The 21,808-nt window shown below is 49.7% G+C and overlaps 1 protein-coding gene across 1 annotated transcript in view; it reads right to left on the bottom strand.

Annotated features, from left to right (window-relative positions):
• PAPPA2 (pappalysin 2) overlaps positions 1–21,808 on the bottom strand; it is a 90,123-nt gene that overhangs the window by 34,233 nt on the left and 34,082 nt on the right. The window contains exons 4-13 of the mRNA XM_039383991.1: positions 21,359–21,652; positions 20,422–20,614; positions 18,770–18,891; positions 16,805–17,297; positions 16,109–16,237; positions 15,039–15,130; positions 14,568–14,761; positions 13,319–13,456; positions 9,735–9,870; positions 9,295–9,514 (exon numbers count right to left, since the gene is read on the bottom strand). Of these exons, the coding sequence (XP_039239925.1) occupies positions 9,295–9,514; positions 9,735–9,870; positions 13,319–13,456; positions 14,568–14,761; positions 15,039–15,130; positions 16,109–16,237; positions 16,805–17,297; positions 18,770–18,891; positions 20,422–20,614; positions 21,359–21,652 (2,011 nt within the window). The remainder of the gene's footprint in view (positions 1–9,294; positions 9,515–9,734; positions 9,871–13,318; positions 13,457–14,567; positions 14,762–15,038; positions 15,131–16,108; positions 16,238–16,804; positions 17,298–18,769; positions 18,892–20,421; positions 20,615–21,358; positions 21,653–21,808) is intronic.

Genomic DNA, 21,808 nt, shown 5'->3' with positions numbered 1-21,808 from the left:
ATTGTGTTATTTCAAGTGGATGAAAGGAGGTACAGCTCAACAACATTCCAAAATCCATGCTGCCTGGAGAGGCTACTCCAGCTCCTCTGCCCCAGGCTGTGCAGGCTGCCTGGGACAGAGCCTGCATACAGCCTGGCACCAAAGAGCCTCATTGCAGGAGGACCAAGGGAACAAAAAGAGGGAGGTGACAAAGAGAGGGGAAGCAGGAGGTATATTTTTGTATGAGTTTTGAATCCACACCTCAATTTCAGTCAGCCTTAGTACAGGATAAGACAAAACTTGCAGAAACAGATGGTCAGGAAGAAAAAGATGAAGAGGCCTTTTTAAACCCTTTGCTGATAGAAGGGTGTTGGGTATGTCAAACTATGTATTAGACATCAGAGAATCCACAGAGGATTCTCCAACTGTGAGGAAAAGTTTAGCTGGAGAAGAAACTCTTGCAGATATCAGGGAACCATCCATGAGAGACTCTTCAGATGACGTGCAGTCCCCCTTCATGTCCACACAGCTACAACCACAGCCTGTGATGGAAGGGAGAAGCTGGACATGCAATTGGCCCCTCCACCCCACTCTTGTCACTTCCCCACTCTGCTGTGATGGTCTTCAGCATCTCTGCTCTTTCCACAGGCCCACACAGCATTTCAAGCCTGTGCATGCTGATGTCAGACTTTTTGGGATTAAGGCCTTTCCAGCATGCACCTGGTCGAGTGCTACAGACTCACCTGGGGCCACTGAGGTGAGACATAGCTAAATAGAGGAGTAACCTCCCCTGGGCACCACTGCGAGCTACAAGAGGTCACAGGAAAGTTTGCAATGCATCACCAGTTCCTTAGAAATAAACATCCTCCTCCTCCTCCTCGCTGCGGCAGCTTCCCACTGAGGACCAGTCATTAGGTACTGATTATTTAAGCATCACAAACAATCCCACAGTGAAGAATAGTGTTGGCCAAAGGGTTATGATCTCCAACAGTGAAATGCAGCCAGTAGGTTAATTACTTGGGATGGAATGGGCACAAGACATGGGGTTGACACAACATGCTCTGGTTATCCGTCAGCCTGGCTTTATCTGTTACCAAGTGGTATGGGTGCAAAAACTGACCTCAGCCCTCCCCAATCAGGGGCAGAGCTGCTGCAGCTTCATGCATTAAGTGGGGAGAGAAGGGAAGGAGTTGTACCCGAACACCTCGCTTCCCTCTGCTCTCTGCTTTGCACAGGGCTCCTGGCCATTTCCATGGGCTGCCTTTCTCCCAGCGAGGCAGAGGCAAGCCTCTGCCTCTTGCCTTCACTCACCCTCTCCAGCCAAGGATGCACAGCTAGAAATACCACAAATGACACCAAAAAAAAAAAAAAAAAAAAAAAAAAAAAAGAAGAAATCGGTGCCGACACAGACGTTGAGGGAACACAATGTGCTGTTGACTCTGGACCAGTCCACTGAGCCAAAGACACGGTGGAAACCTGCAGGCCACAGCCCTGAAAGAGCCGGTGGGCACAGGAGGGGACCACAAAGGAGAACAAGAAGAAAGGGGCTGTTTTTTCAATGCAGACCTGTTTATGAAGTGAGAAATGGTTTCAGGGCAGCTGCTGCAAATTCTTTCACTAGCTTATATTTCCATTTGCTTCCTTTTTAAAGAATTTGTTTTATGAGCAACAGCGTTTGTCAGGTCATTAGCTTCTGAGGGCATCTGGTACCAATTGTAGCCCTCTCCCCTCCCTCCCCTCCTGCAGTCACCTTCTCCGGGCAGTTGCTTTGCTCCCTGCCTGTGCCCCCAGCACACACATCCTCCCATCCCTAAACTCCACCTCCCTGTGATGGAGCTGCTCTCCTAAACTTCCTGCAGTTCCTCTGCAGGAGCAGAGGAACTTCTCTTTCCAGCCTTGCTTCTTCATCCCATCCCCTTCCACGCCAGTCATGGGTACTCATGAAGATGCACCTTTCCACTAGACCAGGTTGCCCCATCTCCAAGCCCCATCCAACCTGGCCTTGGACACTTCCAGGGAGGGGGCATCCAGAGCTTCTCTGGGCAACCTGGGCCTCCCCACCCTCACAGTAAAGGTTGATGGTCACGATGTTGAGTTATGGAGCGTTTGCTCATCGCAGCACTGGATCAAGGGTGGGTGGTGGCATCCTCCAGACACATCCAAAGCCAAGAGCTTGGTTGGAGCAGCTCTGCTGGTGCTGGTAGAGGGACAGTACATCATCTGGGGCAGCCTCAGCAGCTGGGACAATGCTGTTATTAAATAACAATAAAGCAAGAACTGATCCTTTTCAGCAGTGCTGGGCACATCATGGTTTTCCACCAGCTCAGAAGCATAACTGGCAATGGGGCATAAAAGTAGATTGAGAGATCAGCAACTTTTTAACTGTATTATAAATACAAAGTGTTATATAGGGTAGTTATACATAAGAGACTGATAATTACAGGTCATAAATCAAAATATCAAAATATTTCTTTTTATATTTATCACATATAGACTTATGCACAGGTTCTGTATGTGCAAGTAGATATATTTTAGAAATCAGAGTAAGGTTTGGGTTGAAATAATTACCTTTTTCTTTGTCCCAGAAAATGACTATCACTGTTTTCTCTCTGATTAACTACACCCCTAATCCCACAAATACCCACTAGATTTTATTTTGGAAATGATCTGAGAGCAATCAGCTCAAGTTCCGAGAAGCTGTTCTCATCCTACACGTAGCTTTGAAGTCTGGTGTTGCTATTCCAGACCTAAAGAGGGGCTCACGTCACTGAAAGCTGTCTGATTTTCTCAAATATATCCCTAAGCTTAAAAAAAATATACATCAATTCTACCTACAAACTTTGACTTGATTACTTGCGGGTCCCTTCCAACTCAGAATACTCCATGATTCTGTGACTTCCTTTGTCATTATCAGCATCACCGTTGCTGTCACTGCTTTACTCCAGGCCAGGACACTCTTGAGCCTGGTGGTGTACAAGTGCAGGTCAAAAACAAGAAAAAAAGCCCTGTGGCCTGGCCCCATCATGATCCACACGCTTTACCAGGACTCGGGTAAAGCGATGGAATAACTCGTGGCTCCCAGCCCCTGGAACACCCTAGCGAAGGCTGGACAAGGAAATGGTGCAGTTAGCCCAGTTCTGATCTCAGCATGAAGGAGCTCTTTCTGCTTTTGATGATAAATGAAATTCCTGTATCGCAGCTGCAAACTCCTGACTCCTGCCCATTTCTGATTCAGGCCATATAAGATGTGGGATGAGCCAATATTTTTTTTATTTTTTTTTCTGCCTGAAACATCCAAAAAAATTTCCACTTCTACCCCAGCATCTTTTGAAGCTCAAACTAATGATTTGTCAACAACATTTTTACAAAATACCAAGATTTTTCTTCTAACTTATTCCATGTCAGCACAAGCCTGCACAATTTTCTGGGCTCACCAAGTCCCATAACTTATACATCAAAGGAAGTTTCAGATCTGGAAGGCTGTGAAATTCTGCCTAGCAATGGCCCTAACTGCTCCAAAATGGTAAGAGCCTTGTCCTGAAATGAGAACAATTCTAAAAACTAGAGCAATACTTTTCCTTCGGAATCCTTCATCCCTCTAGAACAAAAGCCACTGCCAGCAATGGAGCATGTTGAGCCAGCGGTGGCAAGGCTGACAGGGAGACATTGCTTTTGTTGTGACAGATCCCAAATTCTGAAAAGCTGAAATTTCATGTTTTACAGCACTTATTTCACAAAACACAGAGAATACTGATAGATTTACCCACGTCAAGCTAAGCCAAGTCAAATGCAGTGCAGCTGTCTGAAGTATAATAAATCATCTGTACATTGCTGTAGCATCTACCCAAGCTTTCAACCCAGAGGTTGCTGCTAAAACATCCCTTATCATCAAGCTCCAACTCCTAACAGGGGAAACTTTTAAGTTCTTCTCATGGTGCGAATTTTTGGGTAGAGGGGGTTATAGGAGATGTTGACAGAAAGGTAAAGGCTTCAGCCAAATCTCCTGAAGTTAAAAGTCGTCACCGCACGTACGCTGGTGGAGCCTGGATTGTAGCACTCAACATCACTGAGATAAAAGATGTTTACCCCAATGTGGTCTAGCAAAAGAGAATAGCTAGGAAATGAGGAAAGGTGTTTTGGAAATACTTGGGAATGTCTCCCTTCAGGCGTGTTTCCCGTGGAGGTGAAAGGTCTCACTTTTCCAGTAAATCTGATGGCAACAACCCTTGTGGGAGCAGGCTACGTGTACAGACCCAACGGTGCTGATGCCTCTTGATTACGATCTGCACTGAGGTTGCCATCCCAAGAAAAGGTGTTTGCTTCTGTACGTGACTCCCAAAGAAACTTGGCAAAAAAAAATAACATCCTTGTGAGTCATCCACTGTCATCTGCCTCAGAGACAGGGAAGAGGCATCAGGAGCACATCGAATGACCTGTTGGCCCCTCTGCAGCCACAAGGGGAAAAAAAAGAAGCAAGAGTAAACCAACTCAATATATTTCCAGAGAGTTCATTTCCACCTTTTTTTGTTGTTGTTGTTGTTTGCTACACCAAAATAGATGTATAGAAGAACAGAAAGGGAGGTTGAATGAGATGTCAGGTTTGGTCTAGTCAGCTTCCCAACATGATCCAGGACAGACTATACCTAAAGAACACCTTTATCCATATCCAATCCCCACAGGAACACACTGCACCTCATTTTCTCAGCTTGCCCATAGGAATTCACTTCTAATCCACATCCACCACCATGAAAGACATAGAAATAGCAGAAAGATTTCAAAAGGGGAGCTGCCAGCAGAAGTCATAGCTAAGCTGCAAGACTTATGCTGTAAGATTTAAGGAGGAAAAAAATATTTATCACGACAGAGAGGAGACAGTGGGAGGATCTGACGGCTCTGTACAGACACATACACACAGAAAAGTCATCTGTGGCAGGAGGCATTGAGACCTTTCTGACAAGGATGGAGCCAAAGCAACACCTTTCATCTTGAAATCAGAGGCACCTTCTCAGCAGAGAGGGTTACTGGGTATGAGAACAGCTCAGCAGGGGAAATGGTGGACTCATGACCTCCTGCAGCTTGTGACAGGAGATAAGAGAACTTTCTGAAGGATGAGTTTAATCCAGTTCCTGTGAAAAATCCCTGTGCCTGTATGACGTTAGGAAAGGCAGGGCAGAACAGGGGAGGCTGCCTGTAGTGGTACACCAAGGGTTCTGCAGGCAAACCTCAGGGGTTCCCAGTTCTTGTTCCTTCTTCATGGGACACAGGAAGGACAGAGGGCTTTGTATGATTCACATAAGATCCGTACTGGTAAGGGAATAAGGAATCAAGATCAAGCTCCAGGGTATCACCAGGAGCCAAGGTCAGAAAGGAAAGCTGCCCTGCACCTCACACAAATGCTCTGTGTTGTAATCCACCTTCCCTCGATGTATCAGGGGTTGGCCCTGCTTGGAACAAGTTTATAGGACTGGGTGACCCTTTCTATGAGGTGACACCAAGCATGCTGTTTCACAGCTCCTGTATTTGACTCGAGATCAAACTGGTGAAAAACTTGTGTTGGAAGGTATTTTTTCCTAGGCGAGACTGGCTAGTCTCAGGGAAAGGCAGAAGATATCTTGAGCATCATAAAAAAAGCCCATATACAAAGCATTAAACTCAATAAGCTGAACAGGCTGCAGAGAGCAAATGGAGTGGGCTGCTCCATGAAAATGGTCCCTGTCCCTCCAAGGGTTATCCCTGACACCTTCCATCTGGACACTGAAGCCACCAATGGAAGTGAATGATCAAGTCCTACAGCAGAGCCTTGGGCACTGCTGCCCATCAGCCAGTCAGGGACCCAAAAGAAAAGTGCCAGAGATCAACAGGCTTTGATGCTGAAGGAGAAGCACCTTTAGAGGTCCCCGTGGTAGAGGCAAAGGCTGAGGTGATCCCATGCTCCAGGAAAGGAGATCAGCAGGACCCCAGAATCATACAATCATTTAGGTTGGAGAAGTCTAACCATTAACCCAGCACTGCCAAGGTCACCACAAAGCTATGTCCCCAAGTGCCACATTTACATGTCTTTTAAATCCCTCCAGGGATGGTTACTCCATCCACGGGGCACTCTAGGCCAGAGGGAAAGAATCGTGATCTTTAAGGTCCCTTCCAACCCAAACCATTTTACAGTTCTATGAAATAAGACCCCAGCATCTCTACCCAGGGTCCCCATAAATCTTCACAACAGCACAGATGCAGTTTGTAAACTGACCCTGCATAATTTGGTGCCTGGAAGAAAGAAAACAAAAATAAAACCTGTTTGGGAAACAGCCCTCTTTGCTGAGTGAAGTTTACAAATTGAGAGTAAGTAAACAACCTCCTCCTCCATCTGATTTTCTCTCCCTGACATCCACTTTCCATACAAAAGGAATCCAAACCAGACTCCCTTTGACACCTTACAGCCACTTTTGGGGGGTGGCACTACACAGGAAACACAAACACAGATCGCTGCCTGTAGCACCTTTCCTGTGAACTCACCCAGGCCCTTCCCAGCATATGCTAACAAAAAATAAAACACATTAAAAATAAAACCAAGTTAAAAATAAACATAACAGAGGAAATGAAATATGTTCCCCTGGTTCAGGGTATAGCCTGTACCAAGGAAAACAGGAGGCCCTGTGGTTCGGTTTGAAAACGCAAAGAAAAAGATGAAAGCTGAGAGAGTTTGAGTCTTCTGGGTGGAAAGTTGTTAAAAGTCTGATTTCTGCCTGACTTTTTAAGGTTGGGAACAGAAAGCAAAGATGACCCCTGATCTGCTGACAGAGACAGCAGAGAGGGGTTCCTGGTGATAACAGCGAGGTGGGATGGGTGGACACCACTGCTCTGGCCTGCAAGTTTTCTGCCAACCTTCAGCACCCCGAGTGGCTGCAAAAGCAGAAGGCAACTCTTGCTTCAAAACAAGGGTGCACTTTTCCAGCACCAAACGCCTGCTGCACCCTGACCTGGAGAGGGCTGCGTTTCATCAGCACAAACACGACCTCGATGTTTTCCCCAGCCTGCGAAGCACTGCGAGATCCTTCAAGATGAGAGATGCTACAGAAATACTAAGCTGTCATGTATTTATTATTTTGGCAATGGAGCATTTCTAGGCCGAAGTCAGGAAACCTCGTTTCTTTGTTGCTTTTGTTACTGTCCCTTTCCCGGGTTATTTTAGGAAAGCACTCACATGCACGTACTGTGTATGTGAGGCTGGGCGCGTGCAAACGGCCAGTTCGAGCCTGTGCAGGAGGAACACGGACCTTCTGTGATCTTTTGCAGTTGAATGTCTCTCAACCTCTGAAGATTTTCTATTCCTGGACTTTTATAGAGGATTTTCTTCTCTCCCAGAGTCCTCCTGCTTTATATGAAATGAATTGTTAGCCCTTAAAAGTAAAAATACTGCTATGCTATTTTGGAGATGTAACAGATTTAAAAAATATATAATAAGGGGGGGGATACTTGGATGTTTCCTGACTTAACAGAGGAAGATCCCTTATTATTAGTGTGGCTACTGGAAGCTGTAAGCCTAAAATCTCTAAATATTCAAGCCTTTAAGTCCAGAAAATCAATACCATGAATAGCATTTCCTACTCTGAAAACTCTACAAATCTGATTTACTCTGAGTATTTGCTAAGGGCACGTGTGTATCCTGCAATTCAGCATATTGCTGCTAAACCAAGGCCATAGGGAGCCCGTGGGATTGCAGGAAAGGGAAGAGGAGACATGAGGATCCTGCTGTGCCCATGCAAAGGGGACAGCACACCACTCAGTGTGTCTTGGTGATATGGGGACTGGCTTGTGCTTCAGATATAATGAGTCTTTTAAGAGAAAAACATCTATTTTCCACTCTATTTGCCCCTATATGGGCATCTCCCCATCCCTAGTCAAGGCTCAGCTGGGTCCAGTCAGTCTGTTCCTCCTTGCAGTGACTTCTGAGGGGGAGGGGGAGGCTCTCAAGCAACGAGAATGCAGAATTATTTTAAGGGATGAGAAAATGTAATTGAAAAACCACATCAGTTGGCTGGGGTCTTAGAAGCATATGGGTACATAACTGTAACAGCTACCAGGAGGAAACGTACTGTATTTCAGGTGGACGCTGATCCTTTAATGTAAGGCTGAGAATAATATTTACATGCTGACTCACTAAGATTTATGTTTCTGTATAAATCACACATGCACTTAAAAAAGAAAAAATAGTAAAAAAAAAAAAAAAGAAAGAGAAGAGACAGAGAAAGTAAAAAGCAACTTCATGGCTTCCAGAACTCTACATAAATCAACTGTACCACAATCCCACAGGCTTTTAGACAAACACACGCACACTGATTTGTTATCAGGGACGTTCATCCATCCGGGGCCATCAGCAGGAGAAATACAACAGGAGCAGTGATGTGATGACCCTGGTCAAACCCCTTCCATGCTTAGCAAAGCTCGACTCAAAGACCGGTATTCCCAGCGGTGCGGGTTGAGTAACTGGCTGAGCTGGAGCCCTGGATCAGCACACGTGTGTAACTTCAGGGAGCCTGGGATCCAAAAGCAAAGCCAGACTTGGCAGGTCTGGCTGTCGTCAGCCCTGCCACCCCTCTAGGACACAGGCTGAGCACCAGCCCTTTGCTCCTCCTTGGGTCTGTGCCTCCGCTCGGCACGATCCTACTGCCTTGTTTATTTAGGCTATTTTGGACACCAGTCCTTCCCCATCCTTTCACCAGCACGACCCGCTAGGAGAGCGGTGCCCCTTCTGCAAACACTGACTCTCGCTTGCTGCCTTATGAAGGCAGACATAATAATAAATCAATAAATTCAAGTGCTGATTGCCACTATTAGTGTTATCGCCGAATTATGACGGGGACAGCGTGAGACTTGGCGAGGAGCCTGGGATAGGCCAGGAGTGAGCACAGAGAGGAGGGGGAGAGCTTCATCTCCACCTTCCACAGCGTGGGGGAGCTTGGGATGGATGGAGATGGAGCTTGTAAAACACATGGTGAAGAAGTCAACACTTCAGCTTTAGCAACAACCCTTAGTGATAACTTCTTAGCTTGCTGTTCCCACCAGGAAACAGTCCTTTAATACAGTTTTGTGCAGATGCACAAACCATGCACAAAATCTGTTTTTGTGCCTTTCCCCCCAGAGAGATAAGCAAATCAAGACTCGTTACCTCAGAACTTCCAAAAAACCCCACAAAAGCCACCTGAGAATAGTCACAAAATAGTCAACGAGAAGATAAACCCCCCAGAACTCAAGCACAAATCCCCAGAGGAGAGAGGTAACCCGGGGTGCCCACTGGGACGTGCCCTGAGGAGACCATACCTGTAGCACTGCTGGCCACAGCCCTCCTCGTGCTGCAGGAGGCAGGTGGTGGGGCCAGAGGAGCCAGGTTGAGCTGGGGTCCGCAAGGCCACAGCTGCAACGCCCACGAGAGGGGAGGAGAAGTTGAGAAGCACCGAAGCAACCGGGCGGGATGGGTCCTCCTGGCCACGGGACACGTTGACGACGAGCGGGTTGTGCTGGCACGACAGCTCGTACGTCCCTGCGAGATGGGCAAAGAAAGAAGCTACTGGCTCAGCCCCAGGGCTTTGCTTTCGATTTACCTCACGTGCTTCTGCCCCGCACCCCCACAGACCGGCGTGGGAGGCAGAAAATGCCACAGGTGGGGACAAGGGATGACAGCACCGAACTCAGTGAGAGATCACAGCTGTAGTGGGGGCTCCAGGTGTCCCTCTCGGTGTCACAGCCCACAGGTTGCTCACCCAGAGAGCGGTTCCATCCGTCTGTGTCAGTCAGCTGGACAGTGACCGTCGGCTTGCGCTGCCGGCTTGGGACAGTGCCGGAGGAGGCCAGGAAGAGCAGGAGGGAGGTGGGTACTGCAGGTCTCTCAAAGCAAACCTGGGAAGGAGGGCAGGAGAGACCCTGAGAGCAGGCACAAACACAGCTTTTCTGATCCCTTATGTGTAAGGGAGAGAGAAAGAGGGAACATGGTGAGAGAGCAGGAGTAAGGGGTCAGAGACTGCAGAGTGGGTGCAAGTGGGTGGAAAGAGAGAAAGGAAGGAAGGGACCAGAAAGTGGCCCTTTCCCTCCTAATTCCCCTTCTCCCTTTTACTAGTCTTCTCCATATCTATCAGTCCCACCTTGCCATAAATTTATAGCATCTTCACAACACCCACATTTGCTGCTCTTAAAACTGAGCAACACCTGGGTGACCCTTTTTCTGCCCTTTCTTCACCAGGCTTCAACTCCCACCCCACACAGCGCAGGCCAGGCCAGTGAGGCACCCAGAGCACACAGCTACCAGCCCTACCTCCAAAACGTTTCCAGTAAAAAAAACCCCAAAAAAACCCAAAACAAGCCCAAAGAATGTCCCCAGTACCCACAGCAACTGCAAACTGTCCGCCAGCCAACATGCAGAAAGATTTGTGGGATGAAGCCCTGCCTGCGAGGAGAGCCGACAACTCGCCACTTGCCTGCAGCCCCGAAGGCTACAGGAGGCAGCTGGGAGACTCGTGGCATCAATCATGGCAGGGCAGGCGTTCTTGGGGAGTAAGAAGACAGAAATGTTTTCCTCCCCCACCCTGGTACCCCCCCACCCAGTGCAGAGATGCGTCTTGATCGAGATCCGCCCGATAGAGTGTTTGTGTTGAGCACTGGCATGGAGGAAGCTCAGAAATCCAAGGCAAAGGTGTATTTGGGAAGAGGACAAGTCCTGGCTGGCCGGGCACAGCCCAAGGAGCCAGCTGTGGGAGTGGAGGGGACAACCACGCCGTTTGTGGTGGCAGCCCAGCCTTGGGGGCTTTGTGCCACGTCAGGCATTGCTCACTCACGGGAACAGGAAAAAACCTTGGGCTTCAGCCCAGGGGTCTCAAGGTGCTCAGCAGAAAACGCCCCATGAGTGAGTCCCCACTGCTGTCTACTTGCTCCCTGAGCCAGGGCTTGCCCTCCTGCAGACCTGGCCTGGCTGCACGGAGTAGACCCGAGGGCTCAAACATTTTTATTTGGTATATCCCCACTGCCTACCTCAGTGAGACAAGCAGAGGAAGGAAGGAAAAGAAACAGGAAAGGAAGAAGAGAGGAAAAGAAAGCAGGAAGGGCCAGTAGTGCTCACAACCAGCTCCAAGGAGCGCCCCAGGACAGAGCTACAGCTGGAAAGTCCCAGGGAGCCAGCCTGTTTTAACCCAACCACCTCCTCCTCCAAGTGTGGTTCCTCAGGGGAGGAGAGATGGTTGGAGAGGTCAGGTGAGGCTTTCCCTGGACTACAAAGCTTAAGGTGGAGAGTTTAGTCTTTCTCTTCCTACAGTGCATCTACATGAGAGTGAAGGACATTGGCCCCAAGTTAGACCAACAGTAGCTGACTTGATTATCATCCCAATCCTTTTCAATACCTATTATGTGCTTGGCCACAGCAGGCTATCTTCTTAATTTTCCTCCCTCCCTCTCCCCCTTTCTGTTTCATTTCCTGCATGTTACACATCCTGACTTGCTTACAAGTGATTTTGATGTCTCTCCTCATCAGACATATTAAAAACTGAGAACAAAGCATGGCTGGATATCTGTGAATCATAACAATTCCCACCTGCAGACAAACCCACAGGGCCTGGCAGATGCTTCGTTAGGTGGCACAGACACACCCCCCACTTGTTCCCAGCATGGCAGTAGGCATGGTAAAACACTGGTACAGGTTGCCCAGAGCAGCTGTGGATCCCTGGAAACATTCAAGGTCAGGCTGGATGGGGCCCTGAGCAACCCAGTCTAGTGGAAGGTGGGGTTTGAACTAGAGGGCCTTTAAGTTCCCTCCCAACCCGAACCATTCTGTGATTCTTGGACCCAGCCTTTCCCTTGCTCATTGGTGCCACCTCTTGAGAAACACTGCAGGAAGCAATTCCTACCGTCCAGTGAGTTTTGTGGTGCAGCTCTGACCTGGGTGACACAGGTGCAACAGCTTTAAAATGACCATGGGAGTCGGTGGCCACAAAACACCACGTGCACGTGGGTACACATGTGCAACAACAGCACCATTCCTGCCCGGGCAGGCAGCTGTGCTAGGCAAATTGTCAACAAAAAGCTGTCTTTCCTAACCCAATATGTTACCAATCAGGCCAACTCCATTAAAAAGAAAAAAAAAAAAAAAAAAAAAAAAAAAGAAAAAGGGCATATTTATTACTAGTCCATAAATAATTTTATGGGCGGAAAATAATAGCACTCCTAGAGAGAGCACGGAGAACCAGTAATGAAAGTCTTTAATATAAACATCCATAGAGGAAGAGAACTGACCACAAGCTCCAATAAAACTGGAACACGCTTTAACCCCTGGTGAGAAGTGGAAAGCAAGCTTTCATCTAGGTAGGGCAGAGGGGGAGGACTGCTGCTTTCTCACTAGCAAAGGAAGAAAGGAGGCACATCTGTCATGGCCAGACATCGAAGCCAGAAAGTGGGTTGTGAACTCACAGACAAGGAAGAGAGGGAAAAGTAAAAGAAAGGTTAAAGGAAGTTTTTTTGGAGAGACAGAGGACCTCAGAGCGATACCCATGTTTACTGACTCAGGTCTGATGATTCGCCAAGTCATCTGAGAGTTTTGGGAAGAGTCCTCTCCAGAGGACCTCGAACAAAGCAGGGCAAGATGTGTCTCAGACTGCAGAGGGAGCACCATGCCAGAGCCTGGCTTTTCAGAAACACCAGGCAGCAGCCACAAAACCTCTAAGCTGTGCCTGTGGTCAGAAACCCAACGCTGTAAAAGTGCTGTTGGCCTAACCCTCAGTTCTCCTCTGTCCTGCTCCTTTGCTTGTTGGGACAGAGAGGTTTGATCCTCCCAGAGGCAGCCCCCTGAGCCCCTGTTGGGCTGCAGGACCAGCACCTTGGGGCACAGAAGCGTCACCTTTGGTCTGGAGTTATCAGAAGGACCTGTGTGCCACAGCTGGACCCCTCAGGATGACAGAGCATATCCACATACCCTCTTCTGCTCTTCACAGCCATGGGGGACAAAGGTAACAAGGACTTGAAACACATCCTGTGCCCTCCTTTTGCAGGTGTTAAAGCACTGCTTGAATGCAGGGGAGAGAGACAGGAGCAAGTTGTTTCTCAGCCTCGAGGCATTTCTGTGGGATTTTGGTTTCATGCACTGTCCTTCTGGCAATCTGCCCCAGGATGGGTCTGCTGTTCACAGTGAGAAGGAGACAACTACAAAAAACCCATGCACAGGCATTTGGTTTTTGCAAAGAGGCCTATCTGAGTATTTTTTAAGGTTGCTGTAGCTCCTACAGGACAGAAAAGGATGGGGTTTGTCACCAAAGTGCTGGATAAAGACAAAAAAATCCTCTGTGCCTGATCACACATCCTCACTTACCTTGAGCCAAACTCCCTCATCACCCAAGGGCGTCTTTTCCTCATCTGGATCCTGAGCATTCTCTTGGCTGGGAGCACATGGGAACCAAGCAGCCTGCAAAAGGTCCTTTGGCACATCGTGAAGGTGGGATTTACATACCTGAAATGAGAGATTTATTTCAACTCAGAAAGTTGCAAGGAAAGAGAGAGAAAAACAGCACCTACAGAACCCCAGGGAACCCTCAACAACCATTGAGAAGGATCCCAAGGTGGTTTCCAGCATGAAGAGAGTTAGGATGTGATTTCCTAAGGCACACCTCACTGCCCACACATGTGCACAGGAGGCCCTTGACATTTTGGAGTGCTGTAAACATGCTGTTTAAGCACCTCACGGTGTCTGTGGGACCGAGTAAGAAATAATGAGCCAAGCTGTGAACTGGTAGGTAGGACCAGAGCATCCTGATTTTGGCTGTGCTCGAGATACAATGGTGTGATTAATTTGCCTGAATACCAGGGTATTCCAGACATTCCCATAGGCCTGGCAGACAAAACCTTGGAGACACATGTGTCATTATAGAGAAGCAGACACTGGAGCCCAAAGCATCTCATTAGACATGTACATCTGGAAAACTTAATCACACTGCAGGTTCTCATCACTGTTCCTTACATTGCATCGGTAGAAACACACGTATAAAGGACTAAATACAATCTCTTTACATATTTCTTGCCCTTCTTCAGCCTGCTAGGAAAGAACATTACACACCACGTTAATGCCAATCAGGCAAAATCCCCTCCAGGCTCTGCTCCAAAGCCCATATGAAAGATGGGAACTCTCCCATTGATTTTTCCTTGGCTTCAGATCAGAGGGCTTGAGAGCAGTACAGATGCTGATGTGTGTGTGATTTCATCCTTTCAGGCCCTGACCTTATAAGGTATCAGACTTACAGGATTTTTTTTTTTAAAGCCACCAGTGGGACAAGTCACATGCTCCAAGTTGTGCACTTGGTTGGTGGGATGGGGGTGGTTACAGGGGAGGTGCTCCCTGTCTTGATGAAACACCCCTCCATGAACTGCAGTTCCTGGGCTTAGGGACTGATGAAGGAGGGGTGTGAGAAATGCCCAGGTCATCCACCGGGTCCCTGTGTGGGAATATTGTAATCAATTAAAGCTTCCAGAGCCACTTTGAAGGTTTTGTTTGTGCTCTTGCAGCAGTGACCTCCTCAGGATGGGCTTTGCTAGAAAACACTTTTTTTGACCATGCCTTCACTCACCTTCACAACAGGCTCTCCAGTGACCAAGGAAGCAGGGCAGGACTTCACATCCTGATGGGAGGCATAGGCTCTCACTGCCCACAGATCCAGGTATCCATCAGGAGTGTAGGGACCACAGTCCAGGATGCTGCTTGTCCTCTCGAAAGGCTCACACACACCGTCCCCGTCATGCACGTAGCACAGGCTTGGTTCCCCTGCAGGAAGAACAGGGAGAAGCTGTTCACAAACCAGGCTCCAGGCACACACACCTCCTCCTGTTACAGGAGTTTTGCTGGCTGTTTAGCCTGGGGTTTTCCCACCACAAGGGCCTGACAAGATCCGTGGATCAGTCCAACTGCAAACCCAGGCTTTGTGGAGATGAGGTGCATCACCCTCTGCTCTAAGAAGCAGGGTGAATAATGTACAGGTTTGACTCCTGCCTCAAAAGAAGTCAATCCATTTGGAACTCTGTCTCAATCCACTTGGACTCACCAACACAGTTGAAGCCTTTTTCCTTTTTACACTTCCTGGAACAGCCATCTCCATCCAGCAAGTCCCCATCATCACATTCCTCCCCCAGGCTCCTAAGGGGACAACAGATGTATTAACACCCTCTTTCACTCAACACTCCTGTGCTTCTGCCCAGTCATGAGTGAGGATCCCATATATTGGTTCCAATTCTGCAGAAGCAGGGAAAAGAGGAATGTGGAATAAGGTATATATGTGGAATAAGGTAGAAAAAAGAAAACATCTTGCCAGGTGATCAAGAGAGGTTGAATCACAGCACATGGGAGAAGGCATGACCATATTGTGATTTTCCTGTAACACTTGAGGCAAGAACTATTGGGAGAACAGAAGAAGTAGAGAACCAAGCATCAGGAAGGTTTGTTGCTGGAGTAAGCAAGTGTTGGAGAGGGTGGGAGGTTCTGAGACAGAACTGGTGTTTCAGTGGGAGCTGGAGAAGGAGAGGCAGGAGAAAGGAGAGAAGGTTCCTCTCCCTTTTCTCACACTGCTAAGAAAACTGTTTTCAAGGGAAAGTGATTCTGAATAACCTGGAAGTTAAAGTCTGAAAAAGCTACATATGGAAATTTGGCATAATTAACCCTCAGGCAGAGGACTGGAGTCTCTCAGTGTAGAAATGGTGCATCCCTCATCATTTGGGGTCTCTGAGCAGTGAGCAGACAGCTCTCTAAAGATCCCACACTGCGTGGGACTGTGCCTGTTGCAGAACTTACTTCTGCAGGGCCATCACCCTGTGCCCTGTGTAGGAAGTTATACTGCCCAGTTCCAAAGGCAGATCCTCTGTGACAGTTCACTCAGACGGGCCAAAATTCAAGCACTGCAGTCGAGCACAGAGGATGTTCAGGTTGGACCCCTCAAAAACACCATCCCCTGTGCACACAGCCTTTTACGAAACACAAGCTCTGCAGCCCAGTCTGCTGCAGGGATTCAGTGCAGCACCTTCAGCCAAGGACCCGTGGGTGGAGGACCAACCCACTGCTTCCCTCTGGGGCAGGACAACCTGGCAGCTTTAAAGAACCTCCACTGAGAGCTTGACTTACGTGGTCACCTTCCCATCCCCACAGTAGGGTGCTCCGTGGACATGGACAAGCGGTGGGGAGGCTTCTCCTAAGGTTGTCCCAGAGACTACCTGCACCTGGTAGTGGTACACGTGCCCAGGTGTGACTTCCCTGCAGGGACAGAGACAACTTGAGGGAACAGCAACATCTGCAACAGATTTGCTCACCACAACTCCAGGTACCATGTGCGTGTCCATGCAGCATCACAGTAGGACATGTGTCTTCATACTCTGCCAGAGGCAGAGACTGTGGGAAGAGGGTCTCTTCCAGGTCATGCAGAGGGGTCTGCTGCCTGTTTCTCAGGGGTCTGAGCTGGGGAGAAGTGACATTATCTCAAGTAATCATTTTATTGGTTGTATTGTTGTGGGAAAGGTCATTTTACTGGTTGTATTGATGGGGAAAATGTAATTTTAGTGATTGTATTGTTGGGGAAAATGTTTCTGGGTTGAACAAGCTGCTTCTAGTTAGCCTGGGCTCATGGGCAAGGGCCATGGTGGGTCTGCGACACGCTTCCTCAATAGCACTGGATGTGGTAATCCCCAGAGAAGGGGGAAAAAAAAAAATAAATCCCAAAACACAAGCAAAACCCTCCAAGGATTTAAAGAGGTGTGACCTGAGGGCATCAGACCTGTCCCAGCCAGGCCCTGAGCCCAAGGATGGAGCAGGCTCATCACTCACGTGTCGATGAACTGGCGATGCAGCTGCACGGGGGCAGCGGGGGACCCGCCTGCAAACGGGGGGTCCCGCAGGAGCCGGTACTGCACCAGCCTGCAGGAGGAGCAGAGGGAGCTGTGGGGCATGGAGGTCAGCAGGGCCGTGTCGATCTCCATCCTCTCGTCAAAGGTGTAGATTTTGACTCCGGACATCTTTTTGGGGATGTTGAGCTTCACGGTAAAGGGGACATCGCAGAAGGTGTCCAGGGGTCCCAGGTGGATGGACTCCCCCTGCTCTGTCAGGATTTCAATGTCAGACAGCGCCTTGGGAGAGCCCGTGGAGAGGTACGTGGTCCAGAGGGTGAGGGAGTCGGGGTAGACGGGGTGCAGGAAGCGGAGCTCCAGGATGCAGCCGTCGGGCTGGGGACACGGCACCGTCATGTTCATGTCAGACAGGTGGAGCTCTGGACTCCAGGCCTGCAGGCTGGGCCCACAGGGCTGATCCACATCCGGGGGGCCTGGGCAGAAGCAACAAGGAGGAGGCTGGTGAGAAGCAGGGGACAGCTGACCTCACAGAGGACCCAAAGGCACAATCCTCTCTGTAGGTGCTTACACATCTCTTCACACCTACTATGGTCACATCCCAGAGCTGGTGGCATCTGCCCTAACACCCTGGAAAGCAATAAGCACCACTGGTCTCCCAGCTCCCGGGTACATGCTTACAAAGCACAAGGCTTGGTGCATCTGGTGTCTCACAGCCCTCTCAAACAGGGACAGCGGTATCCACGCCGCAGCTGGATGCAGTGTCAGGCTCTAGGGACGGCCTGGACACAGCTGGGGGACATGAGGTTTCTTGCCTCCTGTAGTCTCATGGGTGTAGAAAGCTTGCCAAGGGCACCTGAATGCTCCAGGCAGAGCAGAGACTGAAGCTTTCCACAGGCACATGCTGGAAACAAGTCAGAGACAGGGACAGACCAGGTCCAAAGCAGGGAAGCAGGTCTGGAAGGCTGTTCTCCCACCAACACCTCCAGAAGAGTGCCCAGGCTGACCTCAGACCCCCCAGCCTGCCTCCACTGATGGTGGATTAGCACTCAGCAAAAGATATGTAGTGTTGGGCTTTCAGACTCAGAAAGCATCATATTCTCCTGTAGTAAAAATACCCTGGTCTTCATTAACCATTGGAAGCATTTCTTAGGGCCCAGCACCAATTCAAAGCCTGCATCCACTTAATACAAGTCTAAAAGTTTCTAAGAAACCATAAAACCTCTCTTTTTCACCAGAACAAACACAGGCTTACTGCAGATGCACAGAACAACCAGAAGCACGGGGAGCCAGAGGATCAACAGCAGCACATGCACCACACACAGCCCACAGGATCATTTCACCTGGTCTCCTGCCTCCTCTGCCTTGCTCTTGGAGGAGTTCAGGCAGCATGAAAAGCCCAACAGCTCCTGTGACAGCTGTGTGACCTTGACAGCCACCACCATGCCCACAAGGTGGGTCTCTAAACCAATATCTGGATCTCAGCACAAGTTGTAACACCCTGCTGCTGTTCACCTTGCCAGGGAGGAATGGCATCCAACTCAGACTGCCCAGGGCTCAGCAGAGACTCAGTGGGATCAGCACAGAGCTTCTCTTGCTCTCCTTGGACAAAGCTGCACCAAAGCCCCTGAGGTTTTGAATGAGGTCCCAAGATCTATGTTTTAAGACTTATGTCAGTGAAATGCCCCTCCTTTTGGCCAGTATCTCTCAAGAACACCTGTCTGAACAATTATTTGGGTTGATATTGGGGTGTCAGTTGGTTTGTCCAAAGCCAGCTGGCCATTTCCAGGTATCTCCTGGGCACCAAGATGTCCTTCCCGCACTACAGAGCCCCCACAGAGGGAAGACAACTGATTCTCTAAAACAAAAAGAGATTCTTTTCCTTGTCCCAACAGGATCTCACCTCTGTCTGGGGATTCACAGAGAGGAAAAGAGGGGAGAAAATTACCTTCTGCTTCCTCTGGGGTCCAGTAGCCGGAGGAGTCGCAGACCCGAGGGGAAGAGGCCTCGTGCACATACTGACGGAAGGTGCCATCCTCTGCACAGCTGTCACAGAGCGTGTCCTGCTCCCTGCTGACAGGAGACACACACTGGCATGTCTAATCGTGACCAGTCAATTTTCCATCCACCTTTGTCCGGGTGGGATCAGATGGGAACTTGGAAAAGCAAAGCTAAGCTCTCAGAGAACCCCTGGGCATGTCATCCTGGCTTGGAATAAACTTCTTCAAAGACAGGGAAATAAGAGTGGCCATAGGAGGTTGGATTTAATCCCTCCTCTTCTCCATGCTCACTGTGTAGTCTGGGATGAATAACCTGTCCCCCACTCACCAATCAGAACTAAGAGATCCCACACTTCCCAGGGCAGTGCCTCTGGAGTTGGGTGGGTGCTCTTGGGGTTGTCTCTGCTAAACCCGGAGTCAGGTTTTCAGCACTACTGTAATACAAATCAGTCACAAATATGTCAATTAAAGGTTGTCCCACTGTGCTCTCCAGGAAAGAAAAAGGTATTTTTCTGTGATGAGGGCCTGCCTCAGCCCTTTCCTTGACCAGTTCATCTCAGGGGATGCAGACCCCTCACCACAGATCAGCTGCTGAACCACTTATAAATGAGAACTCAGGACGGTCGAAGGACCCAGTGCCTCCCTTCTAGAGTCATGTTTTCCTGCTTCCAAACCACTTAATTCCCCACCAAAGCAATTTGTTTGGATCACTAGAGGCCACCCAGTACTCAGAGCCCCTCATGCCTGGGGTGATATGCATGTGCCCTTGTTATCCCTGAGCAAAAGGGCCATTGTGGAGAGCAGCAGCTCTTTGAAAAGGCAGCAAACACTGACCCAGGAGTGTCCCAGCTGCCATCAAACAGCACTTGCCTTTTAATTACAAGAGACAGCCTTGTGAAACAGCTTCAAAACAAATTCAAGAGCTCTTTAGTATGTGCTAATGGTCCTATAAGAAAAAAAAAAAATGTGGTCCCACCACCTAAAGCCTGGTGAAAACCAAAATGTTTTAGTAAGAGGGGCTGCTGAACAAAGGCACTGGTGGCGTATCCAAGTTTTGGTGGCTCCCAGGTATGGGGGAGAAGACAGACAGCCACCCAACAGTCGTGGCCACGCACTGCTCAGCGGCCAAACAACTCTAGTTCCTTGGCACCGCTTCTCCGGTTTGAAAAGTTTCCTGCCTTACCCCCAGTTCGCTGCACTGCGAGTCCGTGACAGCGCTGGAAACGAAACCCAGCTCTTGCGGTTCGAGCTCCCTGCCTTAACCACAGGGCTGCATTTCCTCCTGGTAAATAGCTACTTTATACAATAAGTGCTAAATGAAGCTCATTTTTCATTCCCCGATTGCACTCTGGGGTTTAAGAGCTGGCTTTGCCTCCTGATGCTCTTTGGCTTCCCCTCCCGGCACCCCGACAGCGGAAAGCTTGCGGGAGAGCCCATCTGCCAGCGGGGCCACGGCAGCAGCCTGGCTCCTGTGTCTGAGGGCTCTGCTGGAGACGACCGAGGGGGAGAGGGGTGGGGGGTCCACACCAGAGAGGGTCCCTTGTCCCTTCCAGCAGGCTCCTGTGCAATCCCAAGACCACTGTGACAGCAGATCCCTCACCTCTCGTGGATGACACCGCTGATGGGAGGCAGCCAGTAGATGCTGAGGGAGTCCTGCGTCTGCCCCGTGACCATGGGAGGGATCGGGATGGGCGCCGGCTTCTTGCCGTGCCCCCAGCGCTGGTACACCAGGTCCAAGTAGCAATGCATCCGGGCCACTTGGTTGGGGGTGAAGGAGTTGGTGCAGTCATCATCTGGGGGGAAAGACAGCCCAGGCTGAGGGTGGTGGGGATCAGCCAGTCGGACGCGGCAAGATGCACCTTCTTCACGGCCAAACCGTTCGGGGGGACTTCTAGGGAGAGCTGGGAGGCACCAGCACGTGGTGTCTCTCCCGCCGGGGCTCTCTGGTGTCGTGTGTCCCCAAAGCCACAAGATGGCACTGCCTCAGCAGCTCCACAACCCTGCACCTGCCCAGCACCAGCTCGGCTGGCTCCGACACCTGGGAAGGGCCACCGCCCGCCTGGGGCTGGCCGTGGGTCGAGCAAGGGGACATGGAATTGCTCCTCAGGCTGTGGTCCTCCTGGGATGCCGGGAGGAACAGCAGCGCTCTCTGCAGCATGCCCTTGGGAACCAAGCCAAAAGGGTTCAGAATGATAATAATGATAATAATAATAATGATAATAATGATAATAATGATAATAATAGTAGCAGCAGCTTCAGGACTGGAGAATAAAGGCACAACACCACGCAGACAAGAACAGCCTTGCTGCACTGCCAATGACCCACGGGCAGGGAGGGAGGGACGGACAGAAATAGCCTGAAGCAAGAAAGGGGTTAAGAAGCCACTGCAAGCACTGCCTGCCACATCCCAGGGCACCAGGAGGGGCTACATAGGTTAGGGAATAGGGAAAGGGACTCCTGATGGAGGTGGAAGGGAGGAAAACCCACGTTTGAAGGAAGGTGAGCCCTCACAACCCCTCACGACGATTACTCGTTACCTGTGTAACTCATGTAGTTGTTGAAGGGTGTCCCTGTGAAGTGTGTCTGGCCGCAGGTGTCGTTGGCAGGGTCTGGATCCCGGCAGAGTTTGCTCTTTGGGGTGGGGGCAGTGTCAGCACAGAGGTCTCCCGTCTCCATAGACGGAGTTGTCTCCCTGCAGGGATCATCGCAGGATTCCCGCTCGCTCACTCCCTTAAAGACGTGGTACAGCCCCAGGACGTGTCCCACCTCATGGATCATGGTGTTGGTGTGGCCCTGCATGCCGTAGTAGGCAGGGTTGAGGACAACTCCACCTGGAATTGCAAGTACAGAGACTATCAGCTGCCATTACTCACCTGTGAGAGGCAAAACTCCTCTCATTATGCATCCAGGTCACAGACAAGGTGCCAGATGTACGCCTGAAGATGGATGTATTCAGCCTCTTGTAGGATGGGATGAGGCTCATTTGC

Source organism: Pipra filicauda, unplaced genomic scaffold, assembly GCF_003945595.2.
Source record: "Pipra filicauda isolate LSUMZ 115617 unplaced genomic scaffold, ASM394559v2 scaffold114_size2234877_pilon, whole genome shotgun sequence".
Taxonomy (NCBI): Eukaryota; Metazoa; Chordata; class Aves; order Passeriformes; family Pipridae; genus Pipra; species Pipra filicauda.
This window is presented reverse-complemented; position numbering and strand designations above follow the sequence as displayed.